At 63.0% G+C, this 10472-nt stretch overlaps 1 protein-coding gene across 3 annotated transcripts; it reads right to left on the minus strand.

The window, feature by feature from the left end:
- Positions 1-492: 492 nt before the first annotated feature.
- DUSP9 (dual specificity phosphatase 9) lies at positions 493-9322 on the minus strand. Of its 3 annotated transcripts, none has more exons than XM_036305257.1 (4): positions 9148-9322; positions 3013-3456; positions 1185-1634; positions 493-876 (listed from the first exon to the last, which is right to left on the minus strand). In XM_036305257.1, exons 2-4 carry the CDS (start codon positions 3401-3403, stop codon positions 551-553), a joined length of 1167 nt encoding a protein of 388 aa, XP_036161150.1. In that variant the 5' UTR covers positions 3404-3456; positions 9148-9322; the 3' UTR covers positions 493-550. The 3 variants fall into 3 exon arrangements, with proteins under 3 accessions (XP_036161150.1, XP_036161149.1, XP_036161148.1); XM_036305256.1 differs by having other exon boundaries at positions 9138-9322; XM_036305255.1 differs by lacking the exon at positions 9148-9322 and adding an exon at positions 4102-4303.
- Positions 9323-10472: the final 1150 nt, after the last annotated feature.

Raw genomic sequence — 10472 nt, forward strand, 5'->3', positions numbered from 1 at the left:
AAGCAGCCATTTGGGGACAGGGATGGGACTGCGAGCAGGTCCCTGGCGGCAAATGAGGTGGCCGGAGTAGGCACGCGCCCTTCCTGAGGGGGCAACCACAGGGAGGCTCAGGGCCCAGCTGAGCTGGCAAAGCACGGGGCCCGGGCCAGGGGACAGGCCGCCACCGGGAATGGTCCCTCGGAAAGGGAACCCCCTACCCCCCCCAAAGAAAAAAGTAACAGTCGCAGAAGAGGCAGTTTCTGGAGCGAGGTCCCGCCCCAAAGCGGCGAGGGTCAGGCCGGTGGTCCCAGCCGGCCCAGAGGCACATTTAATAGGATTCCCGAGGATGTTTCAAGTGGGCAGGGCGGGTCTCTCCGGGTGGCCACCCTGGGGAGGCTCCCAGCGCCTGCCTCTTCCCACAGCCCCCGCATGAGGTATTGTGCTCTCCCCCCCCAACCCCCCTCCCCCCTCCCCCCGCTGACAGCTAAGCTCCCTCCCTCCCTCCCCCTTCTCCCCCCACAGCGCATGGGTGGTCGGGAGCACCCATTGGGGGACAGGACTGGACGGGGCCCTATGTGGGGTCGAGCTCGAAGACCCCGTCGCTGGTGGGGGTGGTGAAGAAGGAGGGCGGGTCCGAGGTGGCGGACTCCTGCCCCCCGCTGCCCCGCCCGCGGGCACGACGCTCCTCCAGCCGCAGGCTGCGCTCGAAGTCCAGCAGCTGCCCCATGAAGTTGAAGTTGGGCGAGATGTTGGACTTCTTGCGCTTGACCAGGTCGTAGGCATCGTTGAGGGAGAGGTGGAGCTTCTGCATGAGGTAGGCCACGGTGACGGTGACGGAGCGGCTGACGCCCGCCAGGCAGTGGACAAGCACCCCGCAGTTCTGGCCCAAGGCTTCATCTAGGCAGGGCGGAGTGGGGGGGCAGAGTGAGGGGCAGGCCTCACTCCGGAGGGGTGCTCGCAGCCCCCACCCCATCCCACCCTCCAAACCAGGTGGCCCTGACCAGGTTGGCCTGGGAGCCCTGCCTGGCCCGAGAGTTCCTGGCCCCAGCGCTGCCTGACCCCACAAGTGCCATCCTGGCTTTGGGATCTGGGAATGGCAGCTGAGCCCGGGAAGAGCCCTCATGAGGGAGAGGGGCAAGCAATGGGAGAGGCCAGGAGCCAGGTCTGGTGGAGGAGGGAGAAAGGGGAGGGCAGGGAGGACTCACCAATGAATGCGATGGCCTCAGGAAAGAACTGGGACAAATTCTGGCTCCAGTGGTCCGAGATGGGAATCTGCTTGTAGTGAAAGTCGCCATTCTTCTCAAAGAGGTTAGGGAGGTTGGGGGTGACATTGAGGATGTAGCGGATGCCTAGCTTGGCCAGGCTCTCCACGTTGGCCGAATCTCGGGCACAACCCAGGTAGAGGTTGGGCAGGATCTGGACCGGGAAGGATGGTATCAGCCCCGATGGGGGGGGCGTGGCACCCTCGGAATCCAGGCTGCAGCTCAGGGAGTCTCGGTCAGGTTCGGATTCCCCGTCGGAGCAGTCAGAACCCAGGCACAGGTTGCCCAGTCCCACCACTGGACTGGGCACCATGGCCATGCTGGCTCCACCACGGCTGCTGAGGCTGCTTTCGCACAGCTGAGGGCACTCAGCCTGGAATCTGCTGAAGCCACCTGGGAGGGAGAGAGGAGGTTTCTGCCGATCTGGTCCCCGATCTGGTCCCCGACCAGGGAACCAGCCCCAGAGAGCCCGACTCCTGAGTTCCCAAAGGGGACTCAGAAGCTAGCAGCCTGTTCTAGATGGGTGTTGCCATGTGGTGCGCTCTGGGCAGCCCAGCCACCCTCACCTCATGCTGTTGGTTACTTCCTGGACAGCAAGTGCTCACTGTGGCTGTTGGGCCCAGGCTCAGCCATCCCAAAAAGATCTCATACCTCCAGGGCCAAGCCGAGGCTGGCGCCAGGGCTCAGTAGAGTCTAGAGGCGCTGCTAACCTCCGGGGGGGGGGGGGGGGAAGCGGGGGGGGGCGGGGGGGGGGAACTATGGCCATCAGTTACAGAAGAGGAAAGCTTCCCACATAAGTTCTCTGCCTGGGTGTCTCCCTATCAGGCTCGACCAGGAGTGCCCTGATGGCAGGGGCCAGGTCACAGCCATCTCTGTGCTCTCTTCAGGGGTGAAATGAGACCCCAAGAAGAGAGGAGCCCGGGAGAGAGCGGGACATTCCACCTGGATACTCCCAAAGTCCCAGGAAGTGAGCATTTCCTTGGTCTACAGAGAGCTATGTCCCCGGGCTGGGGCGGGGGCCTGGAAATGCAGCATTCTGTGGATTTCTATATCCCTGTGCATTCTGAAGGGAGCAAGGGAACACACCCCAGTGACCCTTTTCCATGGGGAAGTGGGGACAACTGGTTCTGTAGGTTCATAGAAGCCCTGTCCCTAGCCTGGATCTCTGGAGTGTGTGTGTGTGTGTGTGTGTGTGTGTGTGTGTCTCGGCACAGAGCCAAAGGGCTTGTATCAGCCTGTCTCCCTTCCATCCAGCCCTGCCATGACTGGGGGGGGGGGCGGGGGAGAGGGGGAGAGGTCTCTGCTTTCTCAGGCCTCCTTCTGCCTTCCCTGCTTCTCTCTCTCTCTCTCTCTCTCTCTCTCTCTCTCTCTCTCCTCTCCCTCTCCCTCTCCCTCTCCCTCTCCCTCTCCCTCTCCCTCTCCCTCTCCCCCTTCCTGCCTTTGCAGAGCAGGATTTGTCCTGTGTCGCTGGCCTCCTTGCCCTGTGGCTGAGCAGCTGCAGTAGGCGGCATTACTAGCTCAGGAAGGCCGGGAGCCAGGCCAGGTCAGCCACTTTCTACCCATTTTCCAGACTCAGAAACTGAGGCTCCCAAGGGGGAAGGACTTGCCCAGGGTCACACTCAGGGGAGGGTTTCTCACCTCCACTTTAGACAAAAAAAAAAAAAAAGCGGAGCTCGCTCAAGAGCAAATGAATTGTGACTCCCCTCTGAAGGTGGGGTCGGGATCTCCCCCGCCCCAGGCTGGTGCCCACCGCGCCCCCGCTCGCACCTACCCTGTAAGTAGTAGGCCAGGTAGCCTTCCTCCCGCAGCTTCTGGAGCAGGGTGCCCAGCACCGACTCGGGCTCCCACTCCTCAGCCTCGGGCTCGGCCTCAGCCTCGGCCTCGGCATCCCCGCGCCGGTGCCGACCCCCGCCCTGGTCGTACAGGAGCACAGGAGCGGGCGGAGGCGGCTGCAGCGGCGGCCCCGGCAGGAGCGCGCGCACGGACAGGCTCCCCCGCCGAAGGCGGCGCAGCAGCAGCGCGGGCAGGGCCACGCTCAGCGCCCCGCCGATGCGCGCCGACTCGTACATCTCGCGGCTGCGGCAGTCCAGGAGCAGCAGCTGCGGCTGCGGGGGCGCGAGCTCCCGGCGCAGCCACAGGCACGAGCGGCCCAGACCCTCCATGGGTTCGCGGCTGCTGGCACGTCGGGCCGCTGGCGCTGGCGCTGGCGCTGGCGCTGCGGAGAGAGGGGAGACACGCGTGGTGAGCCGGGGTCCTCCCCGCCCGGGTGCCATAGGGCAGGAGCCCAGGGGTCAAGATGTGAAGTCAACCCCGTGCCCCAAGGCAGGCGCCCAGGACACCCGCAGGGACACCCCTCCACCGCTCGATTCTCTCTGCTCGCGCCCTTCCCACAGTGAGGACACGCAGAAGGCACTGTGCGCCCCAAAAGAACACCCGAGGCAGCCACCTGGGTGCCCGGTCGCCGCTCACCGCTCCCGAGAAAGGAAGTGTGAGACCCCCCCCCCCCCAGAAGAGTAGAGCTGGGCATCCCACGGCCCCTTTGAGAGCCGTGGGTTCCTTCCCAGCCTCTCCTGGGGTGTCCCAAAGCCACGCACGGCCGCCTTCCTTCACACCTTTTTTCTGAGATTCTCTCTCGGCCTGCCCGGAATCACTCCCCAAGTTCGCGCTTCAGACTTTGGGGGCGCGTGCGTGTGAGAGGGGCTGAAGATCAAGGTCTCCCCCACGGCCAGGTGGGCCCAGGGAATAGAGGTGGGGTGGAGGCGAGATGGCCCTTTCGGAGCCGATCCAGCTCTGGTACTCCCCCCCCCCCACCCACCCAGCCTCCCACCCGCCAGTCCCGGGAAAAGAAAAGGAGAGAGACCTGAGTCGTGATCCCCCCGCGGGTGGCCCTGTGCCGATGCCTCGGCCAGGGCCACCGCGGGACTCGGAGCGCGGTCCTCAGACAGGGTGTCCCCGGGCTTGGCCTCTGGGAAGAAGGTAGTGCGGCCCGAGCAGGCGCGCACGTGGAAGCAAAGTCCTGAGCCGCAGGCGCGCTGGCTGCTTAGCAGAGGACCTGGCTTCCACCTTGGAAGCGGCTGCCTTTGGACAAGGAGTTACCGTTTGGAGGGGCGGGGCTATGGGGGCGGGCTCAGGGGTCGAGCTAGCCAACGGGTGCCGGCGAAAGCAGTCGGGTGGGCCCCCTGCAAGTCGCGCGCTGAGCTGGGACTTCCACCCAAGCGGGACTGGGCCAGGGCAGAGGCCAAGGGCAGGTCAGGGGCCCTGCAGGGGGCCAGCCACAGCTCCCCTGGCCGGCGCCAGTCAGGCCCCCTGGAGGCAGGGGGAGGGGTGGGGACAAGAGCCCAGTGCCCCTGCACCAGAGGTTGCCTACTCACTTGGCGACCCTGGACCATCATGTCCCCCTGACTGGACTTCCGTGGCCCCATCTATATAGTGGGCTCACCAGAGCCACCACTTGGGCTACCGTGGGGTGTCACTGAAATCATGGGAGGAGGAAACAGGGACCAGAAACCCATTGCTGCTTCCTGGCCCAGAACCCTGCCCAAGGCTGGGGGGAGGGCCCGACAGGCAGAGGTCAGCCAGCCTCTGGGCACCCTCATTCCTTCACACAGGCCTGGCCAAAGGCACCCAGGAGCTCCCAGCTCCCAACTGTAGCGCTCTGGTCTTATCATGTTACCGATTCTGGGAGTCACCCAGCCTCTCCCTCTGCCTCCCACCTAGTCAAGAGTGAATAATTTCTACTTAAGGTCTCACATCTGTACTCTCCTCTCTGCCTGGCTCTGGCCAAGGGTTTGCGCTTGCCGGCTCTTGACCGGGTCACCGTCACAGCTTGCAAAGCTCTGTCCCTGCCTCCAGGTCTTTTTATCTCAGCCACCCTCTTCCTGCCCTGCACTAGAACATTCGTTCAGCAAAGGCCACTGACCTCCATTCCTTCCGTGCACACAGGATGATGACCAGGCGGACACACGGGGTCTCAGCTTGCACAGAGCTCCCAGGCTAGGGGGACAGGTCCATAGGTAATAGGGGACCAAGCACGATAATACCACGTGTGATAAGTACTGAGACAATGAAACGAGGTGGGGAAGGTTTCTGAAAAGTCTGGTTCTATGTCCCTTCTCTGCTTAAAACCCGTCTGAAGCAAATAGCTGAGTTGAGGGGAAATGTACAACAAAGATAAAACTCATACAAATTGATCAAAAGGTTAAGACTCCGAGAGATAAATGGGCAACAGGCCACCAGAAAAGACTGCAGGAAGGAGGGAACCCAACTGGTTACAAGAGGCTCGGGGGAAGGTTCAACCTCAGGCACGGAAGGAAACCAAATGAAAAAACCAAGGTAACAACAGAAAACAAGGTAACACTTCGCACTTATTACATTAGTGAAATGTTCTCGAAATGAGAACACCCAGTGCTGGCAAGGGTGCTGTGAAACCGGCCTGCTGCTCTGTTGCTGCTTCTGGAGGATTCTGTTGGCCCTTTTGGAAATTAATTTGGTAATATGCATCCAGAGCTAGAAGGAAATTCATACTCTGGCCACGTTTGGGAATCGACCCTAAGGAACTAAGTAAAAGAAGGCCAAGCTAGCCTGGCCAGCGTGGCTCAGTGGTTGAGCATCGACCTATGAACCAAGAGGTCACAGTTCGATTCCCAGTCAGGGCACATGCCAGGGTTGCAGGCTTGATCCCCAGTGTGGAGCGTGCGGGAGGCAGCTGATCCATGATTCTCTCATCATTGATGTTTCTCTCTCCCTCTCCCTCTCCCTTTCTCTCTGAAATCAATATATATATATATATATATATATATATATATATATATATATATATATATATTTATTTTTTTTTAAAGGCAGAGCTCTGTGCATAGGACGGGCGCCACAGGCCATGTGGAGTGGACGGTTCAAGCCACTGGAAGGCCAACATTTAGGTTGGTCAAGTTTAGGGCAGCTACTGGACTCCTCTCAGATCAAAGTAAGATGAGAAAACTCAGGAAGTAATGTTGGGGAGAGCTGGGCTACCTCAAAGGAGCCTCTAGTCACCCCTCTCCCCCTTCCTCCCTCCCTGGCCCAGTGGGTCACCAGCCAGGGTCTAATCTCTGGCCATAGCCCACCATGTCCAAGGCTCTGGATTGAGTCCCACCACCAGCATCCAGGGGCCCCAGGCAGCTGGGTTGTGTCCCCCTTCCCTCAGCCCAGGCCTCCCTCCTCTGCATCCTGTCCACATTCTGCTCTTTCTTCACCCCTCACCCCCAGGTAGCCTTTGTCCATCCACTGGGCCAGCTTGTGGTCTCCCTCCTCTGTGCTCCGGACCTCAGTTCTCTGAGGCCGCAATGCCCAAGAACCGAAGTTTGGAAGCTGGGTTGGCGGTGGGGGTCAGAGCAGGGCCCAGTCCCTCTGTCCACATCCTCTTAGGCAGGAAATCTGTCTTCTAGGGTCTCCTATCCCTCCATCCTCGCTTCCAGAGGCAGAGATAGGCTGCCACCTGGTCAAGGGCCCCAAGCCTGGGGGCTCCGTCCAGGCCCAATGCACCTGTGGGTGGAACCCCGGGGTGTTCAGGGGCTGAAGGCACCAAGAGGTTCTGCCATGTGCCAGCCTAGGGTGCCTGGTTTGGCTGTGTTGTAGGCAGTGTGTGTGTGTGTGTGTGGGGGGGCATCTGACAGGGAGGAAGAGAGACACATGCCCCCACCCATGCTTTTATGTGGTTGGAGAGAGGATTGTTGACCCCCAAGGAGGTAGGAGGTCCTGAGATGCCCAGGCATGCTTGTGCAGAGGGCCTCCTGGAGGAGGTGGCGGGAGCCTGGCTGGGAAGATGACGAGGAGGGAGGCAGCTTCTGCGATGGTGAAGGGAGAGGAAGCTGGGCTCCAAGCACATCCCGCGCCCCCCCCCACCAGGGTGGGTGGTGACGGGGCATTTGTCTCCCAACGCCTGAGAGTGGCTCCCCTGCACCTCGCTCCCAATCCTGCTGGCAAGCCCTCCAACCGGGAAAGCGAGTGCTCTGTGCCCGGCGCCAGCAGTGCCCGCTGCGCCAGCAGCAGGACCGACTGGAACCTGTTGCCACCTCCGCACTGCAGGGCTGAGCGCAGCCAAGACCCCTTCCCCCGACCCTCTCCGGGCGGCCCCCCACTCGGGCCCCCCGCAGTGCCTACTCCCGCGCCCACTCGGGGCGCCCACCCTGCCCCAGCCTGCTCCCTCCATGGGCTGGGCAGGGGGAGGCGGGCTGCGTGCCTGGGCCTCTCAGGCCCCCTCCGCCAGCTCTCCGCAGGGTGGGCGCTTTGCCCGCAGCCCCAGCCCTTGGGCACCCCTGGCCTCCGCCTCGCCCCGCCCCGCCCGGCCACTGCCCCTTGGAGGCCTCGGGACGTTGCAGCCAGTAGGCCCCTCGTGCCGCGTGTGCCCTCTGGTCCCCAGAGCCTCCGGAATGCGACGTCCCGCCTCCCCTTTCATCCCCCCATTCCGAAATGCCCGGTTCCCGCCGGGCCCAGTGGCAGGATTTCGGCTGTGGCGGCCCGGTCACATGGCCGGGAGCACAACTCCCAGCGACAGTGTTCCTGCCAAATCCAGTGTCTTTTCCACCAAATACACTTTCCGCTGGGGATGGCTTTCTGCTTTTCCTGGTCGGTCACCTCGTGGGACTGGGAGTTCCTCCAAGGCAGGAGTGGGGTGTGCCTGGCCCCAAGCTGGCCCCTGCCCCCCAGTGCCGGGCCTGGCACCAGCCTAGCGCTCAGGGAAGAAATGCTCATTAATAAAGGCGGCGTGAATGAATGAAACCAATTGTTGCACGAGGCGGGTGCTGCTCCTGCCTTTTCTCTCAGCGGGTTGCACACTGCCCGCCCCCCACGCACAAGCACACGTGCACACTTATTACTCCCCCCAACACACACGCAGACACACACGCACTGCGTGAATTCCTGTCTTCGCGGAACCGACCTACTACGTGCACTGCGTCCATATCAATGCCTGCCTCTCGTTTCCTCCTCCCGGACCCCCACCGGCGCCCGCATATCTAAGCACGGTACCTTGCGCCCCCAGTGCCTTCTTTATCTCTTAGGGAAGAGGCCAAACCAGTCGCTGGGGAGACTCAAAGTCTGTTTAGGGAGGCACCTGGGGGCCCTCAGGATGGCAAGCCGCCTCCGAAGGCAAGTCAGAGGCGCTTGGCAGGGATGTCACCAAATGCTGCAGCCTCTAGAGCCCGCGTGCCAGGTGTTGGGGGTGGTGGTGGGAGGGACTGGGGATGTGCTGGGGGCTGTTGAGGGCTATTTGTGACGGGGGGCTGGGCGGGGTGCTGGAGAGCGGGAATCCAGCAGGTGTGCATACGTGTTGGGGTCTGTGTGTGTGCTGGGGAGTGGGCCTGGCTGAGGGAAGTGGGGAGTGTCAGCCCCTGGGGTGTGGGTTAGTGTTGGGGCTTCGCTTGGGGTAGGTGGATTGCAGCGTCTCTGGGCTGGGAATGTGGGTGGGGTGTCTGTAATGAGCATATGGGGAGTCGGAGATGGTGGGGGCACGGCGAGGGGAGCTGTGTTAGTGCAGAGAGCAGGGATGTGTGGGGAATATGTATGTGCCTGGGTGTGTATTGAGGCGTGGCAGGGTCTGGGATGGGTGCTGGCCTGAGTTGGGGACAGTGCTGGGTGGTAGGTTAGGGGCTGCTGTTTGCACTGCAGGGACCTGGGTCCGCGTGCGCATAAGTGGCAGGGGGTGTGCGTGGCTGAGGACACGGGAGGCGCACAGGCGGGATGTGGGGGGTGTGCGGTGGCAGGACCAGGCGGGTCTCGCAGGGGCGCGCGCGTCGGCCCCGTGGGGTGTGCGTTGGCAAGACTTTGGGGGTGCAGGGTGGAGGAGCGCACGTCGGAGGGCGGCCCGGCCGGGTGGGGGTGGGGTGGGGTGGGTGGCCCGGCGCCGCGTGCTCCGCTCACCTCTGCTCACCTCCGTTCGGCTGGGCTTCCAGCGCCGGCTCCGCGCGTGGCGGCCGGGAAGTTTCCGAAGCCCCGGCGGCGGGAAGCGCCACCGCCACTGCCGCCGAGCGCCACCGGAGCCTCGGGCGGCGGCCTCGCCTGGAGCCGAGGGGCCGCCGCCGCCGCTGCTGCGGAGGGAAACTCCAAATCCCGCCTCCGCCGCCGCCTCCTCCCCTCCCGTCGCCGTCTTCTCCGCCCCCTGCCCAGGAGGGGCACTGTCGCCGGCGGCGCGCAGGGAGGGAGCGGGGAGGGGCCGCGGCCTGCCCGGCGTCTCCCTCCACCTTCCCCACCCCCTTCCGCCTGCCTCCCACCTGCAAGCCTTTGCCTGCTCCTCCTGCGGAGGCCCCAGTCTGGATACCCACTGCAGCCCCCGGCCCCCAACAGCCCTGCTGTGTGGGGACCACGAGCGTGGGGCACAGGAGTGGGATAGGGAGCCCTGACCTATGCTGGGCCTGGGCTGGAGGAGGTTTGCACCAAAGAGTCTCTGCTGGCACCCCTGCTTCCCGCTAGAGAAGCGAAGGGGCACATGAGGACAGAGCCTGGCCTGCAGGGCCACCTCCTGCTGCCACAGGGGAAAGGGCCTAAGGTCCAGCTGAAGGCACTGCAAGTGCCCCCACCCCCTAGGGCCCTCTTGCACTGTCCTCTCACATACCAGATTCTGGCAAATTATAGCATCTGAGCCCTGGTGCTTGGAAAGGGTGGAGCCAGGACGTAGGGGGAGGGGTGGGAGGGGGTCAATGTGCACTAAAGGCCACGGCCTCCCCATCAAGGAACTCATTTTGTCCTTCCGCCGGTCTGGGAGTCAGAGGAGACTGTGCCCATGTCATAGCGATGGAAACTGAGGCAGTGGTTTCCTGGTGGTCACGCAATAACATCCCCCCGAGTGGGCTCAGACTGCTCAGTTCCAGAGCCACAGCTGAGTGCGGACAAGAAGGCCCACTGGTTCCTGGACTGTTCACTTCTGTGGGGAGGGGGAGGTCGGGGGAGCACATAGGGGCTCCCAAGCCTGTAGCAGGTGAGCTGGGTGAGCTGGGTGAGCTGGGGTTCAGCCGTGGCATGAGCCATGAGGATGCTGAGAACCAGCATGAGGCCTTGGGCTACCAAGGGCTGGCTTCCGGCTGGGGGTTCCCTTCTCAGCCCAAGGAGATCAGTATGAGGGGAGGCCTGACTGAGATGACATCCAGAAAGAGATGGGCAGGGCTGGGATGCCAGCCACTCCATGGATGAGGGGCAGCCAAAGGAGGCCTGGCTGCCTGGCTGCTGGCTTGTGTCTGCAGCAGCGCTGATTCCCCTGAG

Source organism: Myotis myotis, unplaced genomic scaffold (genome assembly GCF_014108235.1).
Source record: "Myotis myotis isolate mMyoMyo1 unplaced genomic scaffold, mMyoMyo1.p scaffold_m19_p_4, whole genome shotgun sequence".
Taxonomy (NCBI): Eukaryota; Metazoa; Chordata; class Mammalia; order Chiroptera; family Vespertilionidae; genus Myotis; species Myotis myotis.